Raw genomic sequence first — 13,367 nt, 5'->3', positions numbered from 1 at the left:
ATACTTAAATCACAATTTAAAACCAAACACATATTTTTTCCGTAAAACAAAAAAAATCGCAGATGTGAATACGCTGCTTACCCGACTCTTCTTGTTCATTAACATCTTGAGGGTCAGAACCACTCCGGCTGCGACACTCTTTCTGCGTTTTGGCCTTTCGTGTGGCCATCTCGTCGTCGGTTACCTCTCCACTCTCACCCTGGGAACACAACACTCACAATGTTTCTCATTCTGTATTTCTCTCCCACCACGGCTTTAGTTCAGGCAGGTCTCTATTTTCTGACGGACCCACCTCCAATACTGCCCCCTCCTAGTGAAATCAGTAGAGACCTCCGTGAAGGCTGACCAAGTATTCTCAGGTGACATTATCTTGTTTGTTCTTCACTGTAAAGCAGCACTCCTCAAGGGAGGGGACCGACAAGAGGAGGCACACAATCCCTGGGATCTCGGGGTAGAGACAGAATTATGAAGCAGATAAAGTTTGACTTAGGCTTCAATAGCCTTCTATATACAAAGAGTGGGACTTTTTCTAGATAACCATGGAGAAAACATATTAACATGTAATAATGATAATTATTGCATTAATGCATTGCAATAATGATAATGTTGCATTATATAATGCAACATAAAATATATAGTCATTATATATATATATTTTATTATAGTAAAAAACACGTAACATAAAATTTACCATCTTAACCATTTTTAAGTGTACAGTAGAGCAGTGGTAACTATATGTACCTGGTTGTACAACAGATATCTAGAACTTTTTCATCTTGCAAAACTGAAATTCTATACCCATTGAACAACAACTCCCCTTTTCCCCCTCTCCCTAACCCCTGGCAACCATCATTCCACTTTCTAAGAGTTTGACTCCTCTAGAAACCTCATGGAAGTGGAATCATGCAGTATTTGTTCTTTCGTGTCTGGCTTATTTCACTTAGGCTAATGTCCTCAGGGTTCATACACATTGCAGCATATGATGGGATTTCCTTTTCTTTTTTTTTAAGGCTGAATAATATTCCATTGTACGTATATTCCACATTTTCTTTATCCTTCATTTGTGGATGGGCATTTAGGTTGCTTCTAGTGATAATATATTTTAAATTGTGTTCTACAATATAGCATTTTGGCCCTCTAAGACCTTCATAATCTGATCCTTTTCCTTTCTAGTCCTTTGCCCACCACAGAGCCCATGCTCCAGCTTGGAGCATGATCTCAGAACTACACGTGCTTCCTTGAACAAGCCAAATCTTTCATGCCTCTCTGCTGCCTCCTCTGTCAGGGATGCTTTTCCTTGGGTTGTCTGTCTGGTAAACTCCTACATATCCTTCAAGACCTATCTGTCAAGTTCTCTGTGATGCCTTCCCTGCGTGCCTCTCAGCCTGATATTTTCCTTCTTTCTGCTCCCACAGCACTTTGTAGGCAGCTTAGCAATGACTCTTATTTAGATCTCACTGTGTTTGTTAACATATCTGTGTCCCTCTACAGACCCTGACTTTTTCCTGGTGTTGATTCAGTTCCCAGAACTGGACCTGGCACCTAGGAGGCACTTGGTAAGCCCTTGTATTTCATTTGTTTTATACCTCGTCTTGTCCCAACTCAAATGACCTAAGGTACTTTATGGTGATGTAGACCATACGGTCGTCTGGATGGATTGGGTTTGATGCTTAATAAACAAGTAACACCCTACCCTCATGAGGATTTTCTTCTTTTTCTTGGTGGTGCTTATGCCCAAGGTGTTGTTTCTCTGCACACTGGGCTTCTCAGCACTCTTTGCTGATGTCCCAGGGCTGGGGTTTCGAGTACTCCATCGTCTGCCACCAAACAACTCCACAGCGTGAGCCAAAGTTGGGCCTTCATACCGTCCATCTTCCTGTAAAAGAACCACATGCCGAACACATGAGGGAACAGCAAGCACTGGGGAAGGGCACGGGCAGCCACCGAGGAATAGTGATCTGGCCACCCAAGTAGCTCTGCTTCCCAACTGTCAGGACTCTTGAGTGGGGACTTCATCACGTGCTCTGTAGTCCTGGTCACATCCCTGCTGAGTTCTAGCGATGTGCTTTCATAGGGCCACCTTCAACTGAGGTTAACAAAAAGAATTTCCTTTCCCAGTTTCAAAGGTTACGTTCCAGAATTACTAATGCAGGAAAATTCATTAAAATGTACTTTGCAAATTAGGGCTTTGGAGGACTTGGGTGTGTGTGTGTGTGTGTGTGTGTGTGTGTGTGTACGTGAATCTACTTAAGTAAAATCAAGTTCTATTAGTTATTGCATCACTCTAGGTAGATTTTCACCTAGGCTGATGCTTGGAACAGTCTGACTTGAAATATAGGGTATGTGGCATACATGAAATTCACTTTGGAGGGCTCTGGGGAGAACCTCAAATAGTAGGGCTGCCATCCTCTTGAGTGACTGATATCCAAGGATAGAGAGCCCAGGGGACTCAGAACACCATGCATATTATGATGTGCTGTGAGCAAAAACACACTTAAGGGGCAGGCAATGGTTTAAAATGGTTGTTTCTCATAAGGCAACTCCATGTAACAAGCATTGAGCAGCAGTAGGGATTTATTTATTATTTTTTTGTTTTGTTTTATGGCTGAGGAAGATTCGCCCTGAGCTAACATCTGTTGCCAATCTTCTTCTTTTTTTTTTTTTCACTTGAGGAAGATTAGCCCTGAGCTAACATCTGTGCCAATCTTCCTCTATTTTGTATGTGGGACACCTCCACAGCAGGGCTGATGAGTGGAGTAGGTCCACTCCCGGGATCCAAACCCATGAACCTGGGCCGCTGAAGTGGAGCGTGCAGAACTTTAACCGCTGGGCCACGGGGCCGGCCCCGGATTTATTAATAAACAATGGTCAATGATTCTTCCAATAAGTCAGGAAAGCCAGTTCATAAAACTACAAAAGGTCACATATGAATTAAAGACAATATTGATGATATGTCACAGGTTGTATAAAAGGGCCTTTTAAAAATTAATTTCCCTTTACTATCTTTACTTTCTGCAAACCTTACTATCTTTACTTTCTGCAAATCTTACTATCTTTACTTTCTGCAAACCTTTAAGGCTAGTCCTCCTTTGCAGTTCCAAAGAAGTGCTTGTAAATAGATTTTGCTTTGTTGTAGATAATATGCAAATAATAAAGAAGCTTTGTGTGTATGTGCTTGCTCCTTCATTCTAATGTTCAATGACTGTCTGATTTTATGACTTGAGTTGTGACCTCCCACTTCCCGCATCCTGTTATGGATCCTAAGATGCTGAGTAACTTGGATACCCGACGTGGGAAACCTTTTGGTGATTTCTAGTAGTGGATATCTATGACTTATTCCTGTCCATTAATTATTTCTCTCTTCTCTAACCACACCCCAATTTTACTTTATCTTTTTTCCACTGGATACAGTCTTGGGTCTGTCAATCAAGGTGGAACATTCTCCCTTGACCAATGGTTGGCACAAGATCCAAATAAGCCAATTGGAATCTCCCTCTCTGGAAAATGAATCTTGAATGCAGAGAGACAGAGAATGAAAATGGTTGGAGATCATTCCACTTGATGCAGGCCTGCTGAAGACAGTCCCCTAACAAGTCACTACAATTGACTCCAACATGGAATAAACACTTCATGACACAATTTCATAAATAGGTTTTAACTATCTTATTGAATAACATACTCTGAATCTGAAGGAAATTTTGTAAAATTTTATCTATGGATTATAACCAATACATCTTTAAAAGTTTAATAGAGGGCCGGCCCCGTGGCTTAGCGGTTAAGTGCGTGCGCTTCGCTACTGGCGGCCCGGGTTCAGATCCCGGGCGCGCACAGACGCACCGCTTCTCCGGCCATGCTGAGGCCATGTCCCACATACAGCAACTAGAAGGATGGGCAACTATGACATACAGCTATCTACTGGGGCTTTGGGGGAAAAATAAATAAATAAAATTATAAAAAAAAATTTAATAGACTCCTTCATTAAAATTTGAAATTTCTCCTGAAAAAAAGAAGAGAAAGGGAATACAAAGCTTGGAGCAAGGAGAAAAATAGGTAGATAAACTCAGAAAAATAGTAGATCTTTACCGGAATAGGTTAGCAACCACTTAAATACTAAAATCAAAGATCAAAGGAAGGAATTCACCAAAAAGAAATTTATCCTCATCACTGTAAACACACAGCCACAACACAAGATAGAATAAGGTATAGCAAGAACAACTTAGAAGGGGAAGAGGAAAGTGATTGAATTGACTTAGTATAAGGAAATAGGAGGCCATCAGATAATGGACTATATCATACACAAGATTTTTTACCCAAACCTCAAGGTAACCACTAAACAAATAATCAAAACAAAACCACATATGATGAACAAAGAGAAAACTAGAAGAGTCATAAGACAGAACAACCAAACTGAATTGGCAGTCTGAAACAAATGGGACAAGAAACAAAGGAAACGCAAAAGAACCAGAAAATAGGTGACAAAACAGCAACATTAAGCCCTCATATATCAATAATTACCCTAAACATAAATGGATTGAACTCTCCAATCAAAAGATACAGAGTGGCAGGATGGATTAAAAAGCAAGACCCAACAATATGCTGCCTTCAGGAAACACATCTTAGCACTAAAGACAAGCACAGGCTCGGAGTGAAAGGATGGAAGACAATACTCCAAGCTAATGGCAAACAAAAGAAAGCAGGTGTTGCCATACTCATATCAGACAAAGTAGACTTCAAGATAAAACAGGTTAAGAAGGACAAAGAAGGGAAATATATAATGATAAAAGGGACACTCCACCAAGAAGACATATCACTTATAAATATATATGCACCCAACATAGGAGCGCCAATGTACATAAAGCAACTATTAACAAACCTGAAAGGAGACATTAACAACAACACAATAATAGTAGGGGATCTTAACACCCCACTTACATCAATGGATAGATCATCCAGACAAAAAGTCAATAAAGAAATAGTACACTTAAATGAAAAACTGGACAAGATGGACCTAGTAGACATATACAGAGCACTCCATCCAAAAACAGCTGACTACACATTCTTCTCAAGTGCGCATGGAACATTCTCTAGGATAGACCGTATGTTGGGAAACAAAGCAAGCCTCAATAAATTTAAGAAGAGTGAAATCATAACAAGCATCTTTTCAGACCATAAGGCTATGAAACTGGAAATGAACCAGGAAAAAAAAACTGGGAAAGTGACAAAAATGTGGAAATTAAACAAAGTGCTATTGCACAACCAATGGATCATTGATGAAATTAAAGGAGAAATCAAAAACTATCTGGAAACAAATGAAAATGATAATATGCCATATCAAACCATATAGGATGCAGCAAAAGCTGTCCTGAGAGGGAAACTCATAGCGATACAAGCCCACCTTAACAAACAAGAAAAAGCCCAAATAGGCAACCTTAAATTACACCTAACAGAACTAGAAAAAGAAGAACAAACAAAGCCAAAAGTCAGCAGAAGGAGAGAAATAATAAAAATCAGAGCAGAAATAAATGAAATTGAGACCAAAAAAACAGTAGAAAGGATTAATGAAACAAAGAGTTGATTCTTTGAGAAGATAAACAAAATCGACAAACCCTTAGCCAGGCTTACTAAGAAAAAAAGAGAAAAGGCTCAAGTAAATAAAATTAGAAATGAAAGAGGAGAAATTACAACGGATACCATGGAAATACAGAGGATTATAAGAGAATACTATGAGAAATTATATGCCAACAAATTGGACAATCTAGAAGAAATGGATAAATTCTCAGACTCATACAACCTCCCAAAACTGAACCAAGAAGAAATGGAGAGTCTGAATAGACCAATCACAAGTAAAGAGATTGAAATAGGGCCGGCCCCGTGGCTTAGTGGTCAAGTGCGCGTGCTCCGCTGCTGGTGGCCCAGGTTTGGATCCCGGGCGTGCACCGACGCACCGCTTCTCCGGCCATGCTGAGGCCGTGTCCCACATACAGCAACTAGAAGAATGTGCAGCTATGACATACAACTATCTACTGGGGCTTTGGGGGGAAAATAAATAAATAAATCTTAAAAAAAAAAAAAAGAGATTGAAATAGTAATCAAAAACCTCCCAAAAAATAAAAGTCCCGGACCAGATGGCTTCTCTGGTGAATTTTACCAAACATTCAAAGAAGATTTAATACCCATCCTTCTCAAACTATTCCAAAAAATAGAGGAAGATGGAACACTTCCTAAATCATTCTACGAGGCCAACATCACCCTCATACCAAAGCCAGACAAAGACAATACAAAGAAAGAAAATTACAGGCCAATATCGCTGATGAACATTGATGCAAAAATCCTCAACAAATATTGGCAAACCGAATACAACAATACATTAAAAAGATCGTACACCATGATCAAGTGGGATTTATACCAAGGATGGTTCAACATCCACAAATCAATCAACGTGATACATTACATCAACAAAACAAAGAAGAAAAACCACATGATCATCTCAATAGACGCAGAGGAGGCATTTGACAAGATACAACATCCATTTATGATAAAAACTCTCAACAAAATGGGAATAGAAGGAAAGTACCTCAACATAATAAAGCCTATTTATGACAAACCCACAGCCAACATCATACTCAACGGGGAAAGACTGAAAGCCATTCCCCTGAGAACAGGAACGAGGCAGGGCTGCCCACTCTCACCACTCCTGTTCAACATAGTACTGGAGGTTTTGGCCAGAGCAATTCGGCAAGAAAAAGGAATAAAAGGAATCCAAATAGGTAACGAAGAAGTGAAACTCTCACTATTTGCAGATGACATGATTGTATATATAGAAAACCCTAAAGAATCTGTTGGAAAACTATTAGAAACAATCAACAACTACAGCAAAGTTGTAGGGTACAAAATCAATCTACAAAAATCAGTTGCATTTCTGTATGCTAATAATGAACTAACAGAAAGAGAGTTCAAAAAGATAATACCATTTACAATTGCATCAAAAAGAATAAAATACCTAGGAATAAATCTTACCAAGGAGGTGAAGGACCTATACAATGAGAACTACAAGACATTATTGAAAGAAATCCATGATGACATAAAGAAATGGAAAGATACCCCATGCACGTGGATTGGAAGAATAAACATAGTTAAAATGTCTATATTACCTAAAGCAATCTACAGATTCAATGCAATCCCAATCAGAATCCCAATGACATTCTTCACAGAAATAGAAAAAAGAATACTAAAATTTATATGGGGCAACAAAAGACCCCAAATAGCTAAAGAAATCCTAAGAAAAAAGAAAAAAGCAGGAGGCATCACAATCCCTGACTTCAAAACATACTACAAAGCAATAGTAATCAAAACAGCATGGTACTGGTACAAAAACAGACACACAGATCAATGGAACAGAATTGAAAGCCCAGAAATAAAACCCCACATATATGGACAGCTAATTTTCGACACAGGTGCTAAGAACATACAACGGAGAAAGGAAAGTCTCTTCAATAAATGGTGTTGGGAAAACTGGACATCCACATGCAAAAGAATGAAAGTGGACCATGTGCTATCGCCATTCACAAAAATTAACTCAAAATGGATCAAAGACCTGAAGGTGAGACCTGAAACTATAAAACTCATAGAAGAAAATATAGGCAACACACTATTTGACATTGGTTATAAAGGAATCTTTTCGGATGACATGCCTACCCAGACTAGGGAAACTAAAGAAAAAATGAACAAGTGGGACTTTATCAGATTAAAGAGCTTCTATAAGACAAACGAAACCAGAATCAAGATGAACAGACAACCCACCAGCTGGGAGAGAATATTTGCAAAACATACATCTGACAAGGGGTTGATCTCCATAATATATAAAGAACTCACCCAACTGAACAACAAAAAAACAAACAACCCGATCAAAAAATGGGCAGAGGAAATGAACAGACACTTCTCCAAAGCAGATATACAGATGGCCAATAGGCACATGAAAAGATGTTCAACATCACTAATCATCAGGGAAATGCAAATCAAAACAACACTAAGATACCACCTCACGCCCGTTAGAATGGCTATAATCACCAAGACAAAAAACAACAAGTGTTGGAGAGGATGTGGAGAAACAGGAACTCTCATTCACAGCTGGTGGGAATGCAAACTGGTGCAGCCTCTATGGAAAACGGTATGGAGATTCCTCAAAGACTTAAAAATAGAGATGCCTTATGACCCAGCCATCCCATTACTGGGAATCTATCCAACGAACCTGAAATCAACAATCCAAAGAGACTTATGCACCCCTATGTTAATTGCAGCATTATTCACCATAGCCAAGAAGTGGAAGCAACCTAAGTGTCCCTCGACAGACAATCTGATTAAGAAAATGTGGTATATATATACAATGGAATACTACTCAGCCATAAAAAAAGACAAAATCGTTCCGTTTGCAACAACATGGATGGGCCTGGAACGTATTATGTTACGTGAAATAAGCCAGAAAGAGAAAGACAAACACTGTATGATCTCACTCATATGTGGAATATAAACCAACACATGGACAGAGAAAACTGGACTGTGGTTACCAGGGGCAGTGGGGGTGGGGGATGGGCACAAGGGGTGAAGGGAGTCATATATATGGTGATGGACAAACAAAAATGCACAACCCAAAATTTCACAATGTTAAAAACCATTAAAACACCAATAAAAAAAAAATTGAAATTTCCGCTCTGTGAATGATGCTATCAAGAGAATAAGAAGACAAGCTAAAGACTGGGAGAAAACATTTATAGGAGAAACATCAGACAAAGGACTGTAAAGAACACTTAAAACTCAACAATAAGAAAACAAATATCTTGATTAAAAAATGGGCCAAAGACATTAACAGACACCTCACCAAAGAAGATATACACATGCCAAATAAGCATATTAAAAGATGTTCCACATCATATGTCACCAAGGAACTGTAAATTAAAACAATGAGATACTAGTACACACCTATTAGAATGGCCGAAATCCAAAACACTGACAACACCAAATGCTGGTGAGGATGTGGAACAACAGGAACTCTCATTCATTGCTGGTGGGAATGTAAAATGGACAGCCACTTTAGAAGAGAGTTTGAGGGGGCCAGCCTGGTGGCTCAGCGGTTAAGTGTGTGCTCTCCACTTCGGCGGCTCGGGGTTCGCAGGTTCGGATCCCGGGTGTGGACCGATGCACTGCTTGTCAAGCCATGCTGTGGTGACATCCCATATAAAGTAGAGGAAGATGGGCATGGATGTTAGCCCAGGGCCAATCTTCCTCAGCAAAAAGAGGAGGATTGGCATTGGGTGTTATCTCAGGGCTAGTCCTCCTCACACACACACAAAAAGAAGATAATTTGGCAGTTTCTTATAACACTAAATATACTCTTACTGTATGATCCAGTGATTGTGCTTCTTGGTTTTTAACCAAAAGAGTTGAAAACTTATGTCCACATAAAAACCTGCACATGGATGTTTACAGCAGCTTTATTCATAATTGTCAAAACTCAGAAGCAACCAAGATGTCCTTCAGGGGGTGAATGGACAAAGTGGTCCATCCAGACAATGGAATATTATTCAATGATAAAAAGAAATGAGCTATCGAACCATGAGAAGACATAGAGGAATCTTAAATGCATATTACTAAGGGAAAGAAATCAATCTGAAAAGGCTACATACCATATGATTCCAACTATATGACATTCTGGAAAAGGCAAAACTATGGAGACAATAAAAAGATCAGTGGTTGCAGGGGATCAGAGAAAAGGGTGGGGTAGGGTGGGGAAGAGATGAATAGGCAGAGAACAAATGATTTTCAGGGCAGAGAAAATACTCCATATGATATTATAATAATGGATATATGTAATTATATATTTGTACAAACCCAAAGAACGAACAACACTAAGAGTGAACTCTAAGGTAAACTATGCACTTTGGGTGATTATGATGTGTCAATGCAGGTTCATCCTTGGTAAAAAATGTACCATTCTGGTGAGTGATGCTGATAATGGGGGGGGCCATGCATGTGAGGAAGCAGGGGGTTTATGGGAAATCTTTGTACCTTCCTCTCAACTTTACTGTAAACCTAAAACTGCTCCAAAAAAATAAAATCTTTAATAAGAAATTTTTTAATAGACCCATTAGCATGTACACACAAAAGAATCAGCACCTTTTACCTCGACTGCTTTGATTTTTCTAAATTCAGAACGTCCCAACGTGGGCCAAGCTTTACTCTTAACGGAAATATTTCAGGTCTGGAAAAGGCAGGATTCCTCTGCATAATCTCTAAAGGAGACTTTCTGGGAACTAACATGTAGTTTGAATCTTTCATTTTATATAAAACAGTAAACTTGTTTGCGATGGGTGAAAGATATACCTGCTATTTTTAATTTGGGAGAAGGACTATTGTGAGTGAAGGCACATTCTCAGTTTTAGAAAACAGTTCATGTGGAAATTGAGGATTAGAAAATTGATTCCTTAAAAAGTATTCATGCACTTTTACCTCTTGACATATCTCTGCATACAATATCTTGAAGAGTGTTCAACTAATATAATCCTTTGAATAAATCCTTTTTTTTTTTCTTTGAAGGTAGCTAGAATCTGTTTCTGTTGCTTACAACCAAAGAAGTTTATCTGCTGATCCTGTTTCTAACCTTCTCAGCTTCCCAGAGATCTTTCCAAATACCCATGATAAACAAATGGCAAGCAATAGGATATATTGGAGCATATGAGGAAGGCTTTGGCGTAAAACTAATTCAGCCTGACCGTGTTTTTCCAAGAGGGGCCTGTGGCCTCTGAACATTCATTGTATATCTGCTTTAAACAATTAACATGTCCCAAAGACAAGAACAAACGTTCTTAAGATAGGGATGCAACTTCCCCCACATTGGAATTTCCTTGAGAATAAGCATTTCTCCCTAGGCCAGGATTTGATTGCTGTGCTCATCCTGTGACCACTCAACTGGAGACAACAGACCTGCCACCAGCCACGCCCATGGAGACAGCAGACCTGCTACCCGCTGTGTAGCATCAATTGCTATGCTGACAGGGCAATCTGGCAGGGCGATCTTGTGACTATTGTAAAAGGGACATTGCAATCATATGTGATACATGCTCTTTGATGGTATATAACCACTCTGTACACCCCACTTCTTTGGTGCCCTTCCTTCCTTAGGGAAGCAAGGCCCCGGGCTATATGGTCCTCAAAATTTGGCTCATAATAAACTCACCTCGATTTTGATTTATAGATTGATCATGGATTATTTGCATCGACACCCAGGACTAGGGGTTCTCAGCTCTGCTCTTAACAACCTCGAGCCAAAGCTCAGGATACCAGTCTTTCCTCCACACCCCACATCAAATCTCAGCACAGTTTACTTTCTTTTATTTTTCTGTATTCCTAGGCTTCATTACAAATGTCACCATTTCTTCTTGTCTTTTGCTTTATCTCCTGTTACTATTTCCATTAGATCAATTTATATTTGCTAGTATAAAATACCTGTACTCGAAAGTAACTTCACATACACTCATCACACAAAGGAACTCTGATGTCACAAAGATTATTTTCCATGAAAGCCCTTTCCAAACTGGGGATAAAGAAATACTGTTGTAGGGCTGTTAACAGAAGCTTGGAAGAACTCAAGACTTCTCATAAATGTCTTTAACTTACAGATATATTTCAATGGGTTTCTTTTATACTTTGGGACTTCTCAGAGCCTTAAATGTGCTAAACTGTATTCTAAGTCACCAAGAGGAGCATTTACCATGATGCCTGTTTGACCTTTTGTTCTCCAAGTACCAAATTAGCATCTTTTTGATGTTCCCTGAGACAATTTGGGAACTGGTCTATATGATGGGAAAATGATCAGTCCGTTGACCTTTTTCACTATTTTTAAAAAAAGAAATCGAATGTTTCTAAGACATGTTGCCTGTCTTCCTAGGCGGCTCATGTAGAACAATGTTTTGAGGAAGAACATCACGTACGTTTTCAGAAGTGACTGAGGTATATGGAGCTGTTTTGCCTTTAGGGATGGGGACCTGGGGGAAGGGAGGGGTGTAGCTGTGGTAGGACTGAATCTGCTCCAGGTCACTTTCTCTGTCTCTGCTCCTGCAGCACCTCTCACCTCTTCTCATTGCTGTTCACGGTCTCAGCTGGTGCCTCCTTCAGCAAAAACTGAAGGTTGCCAGGGTAAATGAGAAACCAAGTACACCTTACGTGTTAATTCAGTTACTTTATGCTATAAGATAGGGAAGGAAACACATGGACCAAGTAAACCACATGGGCTTTGTGACATAATTGGAACTGAGCTCAAAGACTTTGCTTTATGTCCAGGTTGAATGAATCTTAATGATTGTAGAAGGCTGAGGAATGACTGTAATTAAAAATCAATATTCATATCAGGAGCTGTTATGCACTGTTATGCACAGGGCAATCTGGCAGGGCGATCTTGTGACTATTGTAAAAGGGACATTGCAATCATATGTGATACATGCTCTTTGATGGTATATAACCACTCTGTACACCCCACTAACTCTAGATGAGTTAACTAAAACTGGCTTTGTGCTGTGCAGCATTAGCAAAATTGTGTATATAGGCTTATGTGCTTATTAATTATTTAATCAAGTTAGTAATTCAGGACATGATTTCTACTCACAAGTATTGCATGCATTTGGGGAAAAGGGAAGAAGAGGCATTGTCTGTGCCTCTACTAACATCCCAGAGGGAAAAATGTTTTTAATTGTCAGAAACATGTTAGAACTGTAAAAAGCACATGAAGTCAGTCATTTGAGTAGTAAGTGATAGTTCTATTTGTTCTGTAACACTAGTAAAAAAGATAATTTTTTTCCCAAAAAGATAGAAAAATGTAAACAAAAACTGAATATTTTGATGCAACTCATTTGACAATGCCATTTCAACAGCAGCGGGGTTTATGACTCAATTTCCAAGCAATCCTTCCCCTCCTTCCCCCACAAGCTTGCTACGTTTGTTATGCCCATGGCTTTTCTCACCATCTCATTCAGCCCAGTCCTGCGCCACCCCTAACTGGAGTATTAAAGTACCTGATAATATAGGGTTAATAAGAAACTCACTCAGTTTAAGCAGCTGACTATGAGAAACTGCCCCCTAAGGGCTGCTGCCACTACAAACCTGGTTAGGAAGAACTCCATGTATGAGTTATCTCACATTCGAGAAAGTTTCTTTTAACCTTAGAAGTTCTACAGGTAGGCAGCAATACCACTAAGTTAAATACTCTGAGTATTTAATACCCATGCTCTGAGAGCCATGTAACATATTAGGTGATGACTCTGAATTTCAATTTCCAAAGTGAAGGTTTCCAATGTATCAGCTAGTCCCTAATTAATAAT

At 39.3% G+C, this 13,367-nt stretch overlaps 1 protein-coding gene across 2 annotated transcripts in view; it reads right to left on the bottom strand.

Annotated features, from left to right (window-relative positions):
* Positions 1–13,367, bottom strand: part of PLCE1 (phospholipase C epsilon 1) — a 323,176-nt gene that overhangs the window by 64,482 nt on the left and 245,327 nt on the right. For both annotated transcript variants that reach the window (XM_058543567.1, XM_058543568.1), the window contains exons 9-10: positions 1,694–1,876; positions 82–199 (exon numbers count right to left, since the gene is read on the bottom strand). In XM_058543567.1, coding sequence (XP_058399550.1) covers positions 82–199; positions 1,694–1,876 — 301 coding nt within the window. The remainder of the gene's footprint in view (positions 1–81; positions 200–1,693; positions 1,877–13,367) is intronic.

The sequence above is a fragment of the Diceros bicornis genome, chromosome 6, assembly GCF_020826845.1.
Source record: "Diceros bicornis minor isolate mBicDic1 chromosome 6, mDicBic1.mat.cur, whole genome shotgun sequence".
Lineage (NCBI taxonomy): Eukaryota > Metazoa > Chordata > Mammalia > Perissodactyla > Rhinocerotidae > Diceros > Diceros bicornis.
This window is presented reverse-complemented; position numbering and strand designations above follow the sequence as displayed.